A 13,378-nucleotide genomic window follows, 5' to 3' on the forward strand; every position below is an offset into this window, starting at 1 on the left:
ATGTCTAGGTTGGTCATAACTTTTCTTCCAAGGAGCAAGCATCTTTTAATTTCATGGCTGCAGTCACCATCTACAGTGATTTTGGAGCCCAAGAAAATAAGTCTGTTACTGTTTCCATTTTTTCCCCCATCTATTTGCCATGAAGTGATGGGACCAAATGCCATGGTATTCATTTTTTGAATGTTGAGTTTTAAGTCAGCTTTCTTCTTCTCCTCTTTCACCTTCATCAAGAGGCTCTTTAGTTCTTCTTCACTTTCTGCCATAAGGGTGATGTCATCTGCATATCTAAGGTTATTGATATTTTTCCCAGCAATCTTGATTCCAGCTTGTACTTCATCCAGCCTGGCATCATTCTGCATATAAGTTAAATAAGCAGGGTGACAGTGTGCAGCCTTGATGTCTTCCTTTCCTAATTTGGAACCAGTCCATTGTTCCATGTCCAGTTCTAAGTGTTGCTTGTTGACCTGGATACCTGAAATAGAAGACTCTATGAGAGAACCCTGGGGGTCAAGTTCGTTTTTCCTCTGAATATCCCAGAATAGATGCCTCTTTGGAGTTAGAACATAAAGAGACAGATGTAGCAGCTTTGTCCTCTCCTGGAGCTGCATATTATGTCTTAACTGCTTAGTCCCTTTCCAGTGGTCCACACCAGCAGCAGGGCCATTAATCTCTTCCCTCCTTCTCCTTCCTCTACAATATCTAGATGCTAGCTGGAGGGTAAACACCTCTGATTAACTCCTCTGACCTTGCTCAGTTTAGTTTTCATGCCGTTAGGCCTCACCTTTGCTGGATTGATCAGGATGTATATTTTGACTCATGCTTCTTTGCTCTCAGTTTATCAACTTGCACGAGAATGGCCAGAGCAGCACGGATGGTGTGAGTGAGCATGCCGTGGCTGAGCTGTGGCTGCAGCACAGCCTGCAATGCCACTGCCTCTCAGCCCAGCTCCGACCTCTGCTGGGGGACAGGCAGTACATCAGAAAATTCTACACAGGTAGGTAGAGGTCACCTCTCCAGGATTGCTGCATGGACTTCCTCATTCTCCTCCACTATACTATTCTTTATAGACCCAGTCTTACCCTGGGGTCTCATACTTTTACTTGATATCACAGAGATTCTAATCAGTAATATGTATCTAGTCTTCTCTCTAACATCTTATGTAAAACACAGTCACGCTTTATGCTAAGGTATTTCCCCACTCTTATACACACAGATCAATAAGAATAACTACTATGGCGGGTAGGAAGGGAGAATGGGGACTTAGAGTGTCTTAATGTGGACAGAGTTTCAATTTAGGAAAGTGATAGGGGAGAGAGATGATGGTGAGAGTTGCACAACAATGTAAATGTACTTAGTGCCCCTGGCCTGGATAGTTAAATATGGTTAAATAGTAAGTTTTATATTATGTGGCTTTTACCACAATAAAAAGCATTAATAAAAGAATTTATACTATTTACTGAGAGTTTTCTATGTTCTAGTCAGTGCTATCTATTTTTTTTATACATATGCACTTAACAGTAACCCTGAGAGTTGGGTATTAATACCCCTGTTTTCTAATCAGAGAAGCAGAGCTCAAAGGAGGTCAGGTGATTGGCCAGAATCACCCAAAGCCAGAGATCATATCTGGGTCTTTCTGATTTTGTAGCCTCTTGTCATGGCCCCTTTGCTATACTGCACATGACTTAGCTGCTCCTGTACTTTATTTGTCCCTGGTTCCCTCTATCCACAGTGATATGATTCTCCTTATCTTTGCCTTTTCCCTCTCCCCTTCCCTGACCCTCTCCCAGAGCCATATAGGGAGGCTGAAGTTCTCCCTAAGGGGCTCTGTCACTGCAGTAGTTTTCTCTCCCCAGATACTGCTTTCCTGCTGAGCGATGCCCACGTCACGGCCATGCTCCAGTGCCTGGAAGCAGTGGAACAGAACAACCCTCGCCTGCTGGCTCAGATCGATGCCTCTATGGTAAGGGGGGCAAGGAATTATCTGTGTCTGTCTTCTGGCCTCCTAGACCTCACCATGATATAACCCTGTGTAGCAAACTACTTCACTTAGGCAATTATGAGCTGCAAGGCTCTCATTAAAAACAAACAGAAAACTTAGAAAAGAAGAGGAGGTACCATTAAGTATATGTTGACGTGAAAAGCCTATTTGTAAGTAAGCTTAGGTCTATTTGAGGAGGGAGTTGTCTGTTGTTGTTTTTTTTTTTTTTCATCCTTAAAAAATCTTTAGTTTGAGTAAGCACCTCCTGAAGGGCAGGCTTGAGAAAACGGCAGAGGGATGATTGTGAATCAAGCTGACTGTAGATAGAGCATCAGATGCAGTGCAGCCTAATGTTACGTAGAATCATTTTTTCCAAGGAAATTTTGTTATTTTGTGTTGCTTATTTTTCACTCTCCAGGTCACTCATCCCATCACTAATATCAGTGCCTCTACTAGAATGGAGTCACAAGCCCTCTTTCTTTTGTGGAGGGATCCCCTATCTCTCCTGGTTTTAAAATTTTGATTCTTGCTTGCCACCTATTGAATATTCTCTACATGCCAGTCATGGTGCTATGCACAATACATGTGTCATCTCATTTAATCCTCACAACTCTGTAAAGTAGACATTAATCTCATTTTATAAAGGAGGCCGCTGAGGGACAGAGTAGGTAAATCATTTGCCCAAAGTTTGGACTAAATAATTTGTGATAGGGCCTGGCTTTGAGCCCAGTGTGTCTGACTTCTGACTCCTCGTTCATAGACTTAAGCCCTTTACTGTATTGCCTTCATGATAAAGCACTCCTGGTCTGATCACCTAGGATTCCAGCTGCAGAAGCCGTGATGTTTGCCAAGACTTTGAGCTTTCAAAGTTGTGTGCTATGGTAGAGGATACCTATGCTGTCTCTACAGGTCCTGGCTGCAGTTCAAACCTGCTGCCAAAGGCCAGTTTCTGCCAGTGTTTCTATAATACTGTGCTCTTCCTCTGAGGGCCACTATCCTTGATTCTGACACTTTTTTTTTTTTTTTCCCATAGTTTGCCAGAAAGCATGAGAGCCCACTCCTGGTGACAAAGAGCCAGAGCCTGACAGCTCTACCTGGTTCCGCGTATACTCCTTCAACCAACAATGCTCAGCATTCCTACTTTGGGTCCTTCTCCAGTCTCCACCAAATCCCCCACCACAGCTTAGGTATGGGGGCAGTGAGGGATTGTGAAGACATGTATCTCCAGCCTTGGAAAACAGAGGACATAGTGGTTGCTCACCCACTGGCTATAATAGAGCCTCTGGTCAGTGTAGTTTGTCACACTTCATGTCTCAGTATGGAAGTCTTAAAGAGGATATAGCAACTAGCCTAAGGTAATGCAGTAGAATCATTAAAGTAACAGAGGAAAGAGATGTTTTTAGTTTCCCCTGGGTTTCTAATCCACATCACCAAGAAGGCATTTCAATAATAATAGCTAACATTTCTTCAGTACCTGCCACATGTCAGGCTCTGTTGCCAACAGTTTGTGTATATTATCTCATTTAATCCTCAAAACAGTCCTATGAGGTAGATGTTATTATTATTGCTCATTTTATAGATGGGGAATGCATACTGGTAAGCAAAGAAGCCACTGTCTCAAGAGCTCATGCTTTTGGCTTAGCTGCTTCTCAGTAAATTTTTACTTACTTTGAATGACTTAACCTTTTTTGAGGTGACATCATATGTCCTGGGCACCCCAATTTAGGGAGTTCAGTCCTTAGCTGTGGAGAAGCCCTTCATACATACCAGCTCAAAAGCTCCCAGCTCACCTTTCCCTTCTCTTTCTTTTCATATCCTAGAAAGAAGATCTTCCTTTTCACTCTCTGGCCCGCCCCGAAAACCTCAAGAAAGCAGAGGGCATGTCTCAGCAGCGGAGGATCAAACTGTCCTAGACCGTCTCCTTCCAATCACTGCATTAGCCAAGGACTCCCCCTCGACCCCCAATGAGATGAGCTCCAGCACTCTGACCAGCCCCTTGGAAGCATCCTGGGTCAGCAGCCAAAATGACTCCCCAAGTGATGCCAGCGAGGGGCCTGAGTACCTGGCCATTGGCAACCAGGACCCCCGGGGCCGGACCGCCAGCTGTCAGAGTCACAGCAGCAATACCGAGAGCAGCAGCTCCAATTTGTTCTCCTCCAGCAGCTCTCAGAAGCCAGACTCTGCTGCTTCTTCTCTAGGGGACCAGGAGGGAGGTAGGCAGAGCCAGTTGTCCAGTGTCCTTCGCAGATCTAGCTTCTCAGAGGGGCAAACGCTCACTGTCACCGGAGGAACAAAGAAGAGCCATACTCGCTCCCATTCGGACACCAACATTGCCTCCAGAGGAGCCCCAGGTAATGAGAACCACCAACCGCATGGCAGTAAGGTGGCCTCCGGAATTTCCGGTGGAAGGGAGATTTGTTCTTAAGGGTCTTCAAATGGCAGGAAGAGAAGTTATGTTTCTGAAGATATGAAGAGTATCCTGCTTATAGTGCAAAAGAGAAGTTTGTAATATAATGTGGATATCTAAATCCAGAATCTCTCTGAGGATACTTAGGTTTGTTCGTTTATACATTGCTAAATAGTAAGTGTTTTCTTGGATTCTTTCATAATTCTTTAGCATCAGAGGATAATGTGACTAATCATAGTCTAAGTTTTAAATGTATCTCTCAGACAGAGGGGAAGTACTAATGAGCTTTAAAAATAATCCTGTTAAATTCCTTCCCTGAGAAGTTTGGTCAGAATATAATAACAATAAGAGAGAGGCAAACTGATGCTAGGGTTCCCTGATTAACACTAGAGATGTAGTGAGTGTCCGGTGACGGGACCTAGTAAACAAGTAGGTGGGCTGACCGCTGCATCAGTAATTCAGGCTGAAAGGCAGTTGGATAAGGAGGCCTTGGCTACTGGGACCACCCTCACACAAACACCAGCTGCTAGCAGAGAGCACCCCAGGCACGGCCAAGGTGGGTGTCACTGCTTTTAGTGTTTCCCTGCTATCATCTTTCCTAGGTTGTTGGTATCTGGCAGTCTTTGGTTGGGTTTCATTTGTAAGAACATCTCCATAAAAGCAAGTGGAACATGGACCTTTGTGCTGAAATCCAGTTCTGGGTGGAAAAGCTTTGGATATAAAATATCAAAATAAAGCAGAAAAAATTAAGAGCATAAAAGGAAGATATTCTTTACAACTAGAGCTGCTGTTGATTTCTGTTTATAATTTCTAAAAGGTGAGAGCTAAGGCCCTCATCTGAAACTTCTGAAATGCAAACTTTTGTCTCTGTTTTCCCCTCAAGAATGTGGGTTGGCTCATTGGAACTGGTTCAGAAACCAAGAAACCTCCAATTCAAAGTCTGTCTTCCCATGAGCCTTCTTAGATGTGAAGAGTGCATAGGTTAGACCCTTACTTCACATCTCCTGGAGCAGATGCAGTGTCTGCTGTACTGCAGGCTGCTGGCCTTTGAGCATGTAAAACTCCCCTCTCCCCATTCTTGAATCCATGTGGATTCCAGAAACCACAGTAACCTGCATTGGAAAAGGGAGCCAGAGAAAACCTAAGCAGGAGGGTCTGAGGGAGTATGGGTCCTGTGCAGCTTCTCATACGTGCCATCCCTCTGTCTGTACTAGGGTTCCCTCTCAGGAGTTACACCCCCACCTTTGCTGGATAAAAAGACACTCTTTTTCTCACTCTCTGTTCTCGTTTTCTGGACTCTCCTCTGCACCTGTCTGTCTACATACAGGAGGCCCCAGGAATATCACCATTATAGTTGAAGATCCCATTGCAGGTTTGGGAGCCAGTCCTCCTCCTCTCTGTCCACCACCCCCTGCCTCCTTTTGCTCCTCTGTGACCATCTTGCCTGGTGCAGAGCTTCCTTTTCCATTCTGGTGTCAATCAAGCCTGGCTAGTGTGGTCCTGCTGTGATGCTTGGACCTGGTCGTAAAATGATACCAATATTTTTATGTGATACGTTTTCTGCTTATGACTTCCAAATGCCTTGTTCCTTCTCTCAGCAGCTTTTGGGAGGTAGAATTCATACTTGTCAATACTGTATTGCCTAGAGGTGAAACTGAGGCCTGCTATTTGTTAAGACATCATGATGAATCAATGGCAGAATTTTTCTTATAACTGAATACTTATTATGAATTACTTTATTTTCCTTGAATTAACACCAGAATATGTTTTCTCCTCTTTCTGTGGTCTTGGATATGAGTGCATGTTTTTGCCTCGCCTGGAATCCCCTGTTTCCTTTTTCTTTTATCTGTCTTCCTTCCCCTGTAAATTCCACCTCCCCCAGCCCTACCCCTTCATTCCAGCCATTGCACAAGATTTTTCTAGTGACTTAAGTCTATGTCTTTGGTTTTCACAGTGGTATTCAAACTGCATGTGTGTTCCATTCTGGGTACATAATGCATGGAGATACTGATGCTGGAATGTGTCTTCAAGGCAGAGTGGTGAGGGTGAACTGAAAATGATGAATGGCTGAAGACACTGGCAAAGAGGGTAAAGAGAGACAAGCCTGGAAGACTTTTGTTTAGAAGAACATTGCCCTTAAGGAGATGAGAAACTGTGAGATGACAGATTTCAAGTCAGTATGAGGAAGTTCTGAGAATTAGAGCTGATCAGTTGAATGGGCAGCATCAGGAGGTAGTGAGGTCAGTGAGCAAAGCTGGACAGCCTTTTCATATGCAGCTTCTCACATACATCATCCTTCCCTCTGTACTAGGGTTTTCCTGGTAAATGAACAGGGTGCTGGTATTGGAGTGTGTGTTGTGCACTGATTTTGACTAGGGACCTCAGAGGTTGTCTCTGTCATGATTTCTCACCATGACATCACGGTGACTGCTGGTGTGTAGTGAGGAGCAGAGCCCACTGCCAGGGCCACCAGGGGAACACGGAGTTATTGCTTACCATGTAGGAGCATTTTTTGTGAGAGGAGCAGTTGACAAATTGGCACCATCTGTCAGGGAAATGGGTTGGATGCTGCTCAGTCATTCATTCTCCCAGCACGTTCCTGCTCATTTCTCAGGCACCCACCTGCTTTTCTGCCTGCTCATCCTTCTGTGGCGCTGGGAAATTCTGTGTTTCCCTTTGGAGAAGATCAGTTTCCATTTCCTGCAAACCGTGCCTGCTGCTGTTCCTCCCCTTTCAGTTCTCAACATTCCTTGAAAACTTCTACCCAGACACTTCGTACCTTGTAACCTTCTTTTGAAACCCCTCCCTTCCTTTTCCAGGAAGGCTGAGTCCACAGCCCTGGGGCTGAGCCCCTTGGTTACAGGGCCATCATCCTTGGCTTCTCTACCATTGTTTTGATGCTTCTTTTAAGGGTATTGCTGGGTGTTATTTTGTTGTTCTGCCAGTTCAAAAATAGGTTCAATTTGTAAGTATGACAAATTTATATTTCAGGCTCAAGAGAGGCCATATCCTAGTATTTTTTTTAGAGACTTTAACCCTTTGATATTGTTCTAAAGTCTAGTGTCAAGGGATCAGAAAAGCTGCACTGTGTTTGTGAGGACTGTTTTCTAAACTGGTTTATCAAGAGGGCAGAAATTGGCTGATATTCCTGAAACACTTGGTAAGAAGATGAAAGAGGAGAGAACCGATCATGAATCCATGTTGATTTCTTTTTCGCCTGTGTTGCTGCCTTCTGGGTCTCGTTTTCTCTCTTTTCTCCTTAGAATACACTGACTTCCCACCTCCCTTCCTCCATGTGTTCCTGCATTCTTGGATTGTGTCCTGTTGGTGTGCCCCCTCTCTCCTGTCCGGGAGGGCGTGGGGAATGGGAGCTGTTAGATGTTGAAACTCCAAGGTTGGGAATATATGTGTTGCTCACCTCGTATGTGTGTTTTTACTCCCTGGTGGCCACTGACACTAGAATCCTGCAGTGATAAGTCGAAGTTGAGAGGCCCCTTGTCCTACTCTGATCAAAGCAGTGAAGTCAGCACACCCAGCTGTCTGTACATGGAGTATGGTAAGTGAGCACTAGGAAGGCCAGGCTGCAGTCGTTGTCTTTGCTCTGCTCCCCCCGTGCCTGCCACACTCTGAGCTGTGTGGCTCATCTTAGCTCTGTGGAGGGTGCACACCATACAGTCTCACCCTCCCCTTCATCATTTTCAACCCCTGTGCTAGAAATCACACGGCCCCACCATTTTTTCTTGCTCCTCTCTGCTGTAGGAGTCCCACTGTCTCATGCTGTGGGTGCTACCACCGTGAATGTCTGGTGAGCCAGCTACAGTGGCTCTCTGAGTGGGTGAGAGAGACCTTGAAAAGGGGCCTTTGAGTGTCTGAGCCTAATGACCAGAAGATAAACTCCACATTGAAATTATCCATAGGAAGAAGACATGTGTTTCCTTGTCTGATTCACAGCACAGGTTTTTTTTTTTTTTTTTGTGGGTAGGAGGATGTGTAAGTCATCTTTAAATTTAGGTGGTCAAAGGGTGGTCTCCAGGCTCTCTCCATTTATTCTACCATTCTCTAACCTAGGCACTTAGTGCTTTGGGATTCTGAGATTCAGAGAAACTGCTTTAGAAGGTAGACATCTTTCTAACCTATTATTGGGAAAGACTTGTGAGCATCTTTAGCATTAAAATCATCAAATTTCTCAAAGCAGCTTGGCTGTAAAGAAGATTTGCTTTTCAGAGCCAGAGCTTCTGACATCCACATTCCATTTTCCCACAGAGGGCAGTCAGTACCTGTGTTCAGGAGAAGGCATGTTCCGAAGACCATCAGAAGGACAGTCCCTTATCAGCTACCTATCTGAGCAGGACTTCGGCAGCTGTGCAGACCTGGAAAAGGTGAGGACACTAAGGAGCCACTGAAAAGCCCATGAAGACAATGGCACCCCACTCCAGTACTCTTGCCTGGAAAATCCCATGGACGGAGGAGCCTGGTAGTCTGCAGTCCATGGGGTCGCGAAGAGTCAGACACGACTGAGCGACTTCACTTTCACTTTTCACTTACATGCATTGGAGAAGGAAATGGCAACCCATTCTAGTGTTCTTGCCTGGAAAATCCCAAGGACAGGGAAGCCTGGTGGGCTGCCATCTGTGGGGTCGCACAGAGTCAGATATGACTGAAGCGACTTAGCAGCAGCAGCAGCAGGGAGATCTGGCCAGAGGGGTATGGTGTCATTTGTCCTAAACAGGTTTTGGGCGCACAGCAATAACATGCATGTAGACTACGATACAGAGAAGTCACCATAAAGATAAGCTCAACAAGTTCTATCCTTGGATAACTCTTCAGGGAGCTTATGCTCCTCACTGAGTCCAAAAATACTACTGATCTTGCCTTAAAAACTCCCTTGGGCAAAGAAACCTTGAATTTTAGTCACATGACCTTGACCCTGGAACCTTAGATAAAGACTGTCCCTGAAATCAGCTTCTCTATTTTGTTCTAAGGCTCAGATATGTAATAAAGAAAATGTCCCTGTAGCATTTTATGGGCTTCCCAGGTGATACTATTGGTAAAGAGCCTGCCTGCCAGTTTAGGAAAAACTTGACTTCTCTGTCATGTTTTTATGCAAAAAGTGGGACAGGAAGGCTGGGCATGGCCAGATACAAGAGCAAAGAGAACCCGGAACAGATTTTCCGGCCATCAGCTTTCTTTCCGGTGGCAGTGTGCATTTCCCCTGGGTGTTTGGAATGAAAGCAGCACACATCTTGGAAGTTCCTTTCCAAGAGACCAGTTACTGAGGTGTCCCCTTGTTGGCGCTCTCCTTCCCCAGGAGAATGCGCACTTCAGTATATCAGAGTCCTTGATCGCTGCCATCGAGCTGATGAAGTGCAACATGATGAGCCAGTGCCTAGAAGAGGAGGAAGGGGAGGAAGACAGTGACAGGGAGATCCAGGAACTGAAGCAGAAGATCCGCCTTCGTCGCCAGCAGATCCGCACCAAGAACCTGCTCCCCGGGTACCAGGAGATGGAGCATGGAAGTGAGTGAGGCTGTGAATGCCTGTTCCTGCGCCTTGAGGGCTTCTGGATAAGACATGGTACCTCGTGGGCTTCCTTTTCTGTCTTTATATGTTCATATGAGATGTTATACCCAAGCCAAGGGTTCCTCTGCTGTCAGAAAGATTTTCTGTGTTGTTCTGATTTTTTTTTCTACTAGACCAGAGTCCTGGAGTTCATCTATGTTCTACCTCAGACATAGCTTCCAAAAAATAGGTTTCTGATACGAGGAGAACTGAGGCCACTGGTTGCAGATTCCCTTCCCAGAGAGCAGTACTTCCTGCTTACGTGAAACTTTTAAGGAGATGAAACAAGAAAGGGAAACGAGAGCTGGTTTCCATTTCCCCAGCATAACTGCCAGTCAAGCTTCTGTTTACTTTTCTATTGAAGTCCTACCAGTTTGCTTTTCCTGTGACCCTAGAAAGTGTCGGACACCTCTTTCTGTCCTGTTCATTACTGTTTTGTTTGTTTTTTTTTTTAACGTTAACAGGCTTTCGGCTCACTTCCAGCAGCTCCCAGTTCAGTTCACGTGATTCAGCACAGTTCTCTGACTCTGGCTCTGCTGATGATGAGGTTGATGAATTTGAAATCCAAGGTATGATTTAACACTTTTCAAGGGAGCTTTCATTAACTCTTTCTTTCAGTTTGGAATCATAGACCAAGAAGCTTTCCCTAAATAGGGAGTCTTCAGTATAGTTCATTATGGAATGTTGTCAGCTGTTGTAAGGGATAACTTCTCTTATTAAAAAAACAAAACCTATTTAACATTTAAGCAGAAAAGAACACTGAAAGGAAGTGTTCCAGTGGAGTGGGCTGGCTGTTGATGTCTCCCTGGAGTTTCTTCCTCAATTGCAGCTTTCTGTCAGACTCTTGCTCTAATTCCTCCTCCTAGCAGTCCAAAGCTGGCCCACACCTACGTGAAATTAGATTCCTATTCTCTTGTGCCCCATAATACAAATGAAATTGTTTCAAAGTGTTTAAAAGGAGCTTTATTATAATCATAAGAGAAAAGGAAAAAAAGAGTCCATGGCAGGGAAAAAGCAAAATGGAGGGAAAATGTCAAGTTTTTTTTTTCAAAGTAGAGCTTTATTTTCTGTCCTGGCCACGCTAATTTGCATAGCAGAATCACAGATTCTTATGAGCTTCTGCTTAGAGAAGAGGAGGGGCTCTTATCTGGAAAGGCAGTTGTGTTAAATCAGGTTGACCCATGATTAGTGGGTTCATCCATACCTGAAAATCATAAATTTCTTCATCTTCCTATCAGTGCAACCAACAAATGAACAAACAGAAAACCAAACAGTTCAGGGACATAAGCTCTCACCCTATGACTGGAACCAAGAGTAATTTTCTTATAGAGGTGAATTGTGTCTATAGATCTCCATTGTAACATGATGATGAATAGATCTTTTATTGCATGAGGCTCCAACTTCCTGTTTATACCAATTTTGAGAACCCATTCAGCTCCAGGTGTGGTAGCTGGGTTTCTCCCCCATTCAGAAATACAGTTTTTACGTATATTTTTCCAGGTCTTTGGAAAGTCTTCCTTCTTTGTTCTCCTTAATGCCTCTGATTTCTCTTTATAACAATAATAGATAGTCACTTAAAACTTTTTTTTTTTGGTATGTGGTTTTCCAACAATTCTCCAGTTTTCTGTACGCCAACTGAATGGCCTACATTTCAGTTCTGACACTAATTCCTGGAGTTAGCACAGAGCCCACAGATCTAGGGTTCAATCCCACGGGACGGCTCCATCTTTAGATGCTAGCTGCCAGTGGGGTCACCAGGCTGCCTGTACTTCTCTGTGACCAACTGCACCCCCCAGGGTTCCTACAACTGCAAACTCCAACTGCAAACTCCTAGGGGAGTTCCTACAACTCCCCACTCAGTTTTGATAATTCAGTAGAATGACTCATAGAACTCAGGGAAGCACTCTATGATTATAGTTTATTATAAAGGATATAAATGAGTTGTCACGTGAAGGGGAAGTTCATAGGGCAAGGTCCCAAAGTGTCCTCAGCTCCTCAGTGTCTCAGACACTGAGACACTGTCCTCAGTGTCTCCATGGAGACAGGAACCTCTGTCTCCATGGAGTCAGGGTATGCCACTCTCCCAGTACATCGACCTGTTCACCAACCAGGAAGCTCTCCCAAACCTAATCATTATCAAGGTTCATTAAGTAAGCATGGGTGATTAAATCATTGGCCATTGGTGACTGAGTTCCTGAGGTGGGGCTAAAAATTCTAATTTATAATTACTTTTTTCTTCTGGCAACCAGCCCCTTTCTGAAGTTGTCTATGTGGCCCCACGAGTCATCTGATTAACTTAAACTCAGATTTAATGGAAAGGGCTCATTATGAATAATAGACATTCCTATCACTTAGGAAATTTCAAAGTTTCTAAGAGCTCTATGCCAGAAACTGAACAGAGACCAATGTGTATATATATATATTTAAATATATATATTTATAATATATAACAATAATAACAATATAATATATAACAATTTATATATATATATAAAACTTAACTGTGGATGTAGATTTCTAAAAACAGTGTCAGCTAGCATTTGGAGCAAAAGTCAAGTCCTAATTCCAGGAACATGTGGTATAGAACTGTCATTCTCATCAATTTACTTCCTGTCTGAATACTAAAAGGCCCCCTTTTATGATCATTATTACACAGATGGTAGTGAAGGATCTAACCTGACTCACATGTCAAAGAATGGACTCTCAGTGTCAGTGGCCTCGCTGTTTTCAGGTAGCCTGTGTTAGAAGCGTGGGTATGCTCATACATGCATGTATGTGAATGTTTGCACCAGCTTTTGTACATACCTGTGACTTGTCAGTGTTATGAGAACCAAAAGGTATAGAGAACTGTCTGGGGAAAACTGAACTTAAGCCAACCAGGAATGATTCACTTCTTTTCTTTTTCTTTAATTTTTATTGGAGTATAGTTGATTTAAAAGCATTGTGTTAGTTTCTGCTGTACAGCAGAGGGAATCAGCTATACGTATACAATAGCCACTCTTTTTTAGATTGTTTTCCCATATAGGTTATTACAGAATACTGAGTTCCCTGTGCTGTACAATAGGGCCTTATTAGTTATATATTTTATATATAGTATTGTATATATGTCAGTCTCAACCTCCCAGGTAATCCCTCTACCCCTTTCCTCCCAGTTACCATAAGTTTGTTTTCTACATCTGTGACTCTGTTTCTGTTTTATAAATAAGTTCATTTGTCCCATTTTTTCAGATACTCCTTTTCTTCTTCCTCATATGACTCCAACAGTCCTCCTCTCTGAGATTGTCCTTGTTGATCCTTCTCTATAGAGATTCTTTTAGATTAATGGTCATTGTGGCTGATGGAGGTAATGGACAGTGTAGAAAGAAGTGGTCAGGTGAAGAAATTATAATTCAAACCTATAGCTAAGTTACTGACACATTTAGACAGCAAAAGTCA

General features: G+C 43.7%; 1 protein-coding gene across 6 annotated transcripts in view; it reads left to right on the top strand.

Annotated features, from left to right (window-relative positions):
• RUBCN (rubicon autophagy regulator) overlaps nucleotides 1–13,378 on the top strand; it is a 97,082-nt gene that overhangs the window by 70,075 nt on the left and 13,629 nt on the right. For 2 of the 6 annotated variants that reach the window (XM_055568495.1, XM_055568494.1), the window contains exons 4-13: nucleotides 835–994; nucleotides 1,854–1,960; nucleotides 3,012–3,165; nucleotides 3,799–4,329; nucleotides 5,713–5,757; nucleotides 7,846–7,941; nucleotides 8,649–8,764; nucleotides 9,694–9,901; nucleotides 10,408–10,512; nucleotides 12,600–12,674. In XM_055568495.1, the coding sequence (XP_055424470.1) occupies nucleotides 835–994; nucleotides 1,854–1,960; nucleotides 3,012–3,165; nucleotides 3,799–4,329; nucleotides 5,713–5,757; nucleotides 7,846–7,941; nucleotides 8,649–8,764; nucleotides 9,694–9,901; nucleotides 10,408–10,512; nucleotides 12,600–12,674 (1,597 nt within the window). The remainder of the gene's footprint in view (nucleotides 1–834; nucleotides 995–1,853; nucleotides 1,961–3,011; nucleotides 3,166–3,798; nucleotides 4,330–5,712; nucleotides 5,758–7,845; nucleotides 7,942–8,648; nucleotides 8,765–9,693; nucleotides 9,902–10,407; nucleotides 10,513–12,599; nucleotides 12,675–13,378) is intronic. The other 4 variants (XM_055568497.1, XM_055568496.1, XM_055568498.1 and 1 more) reach the window with 4 other exon arrangements.

Source organism: Bubalus kerabau, chromosome 2 (genome assembly GCF_029407905.1).
Source record: "Bubalus kerabau isolate K-KA32 ecotype Philippines breed swamp buffalo chromosome 2, PCC_UOA_SB_1v2, whole genome shotgun sequence".
In the NCBI taxonomy this organism is placed as follows: Eukaryota; Metazoa; Chordata; class Mammalia; order Artiodactyla; family Bovidae; genus Bubalus; species Bubalus kerabau.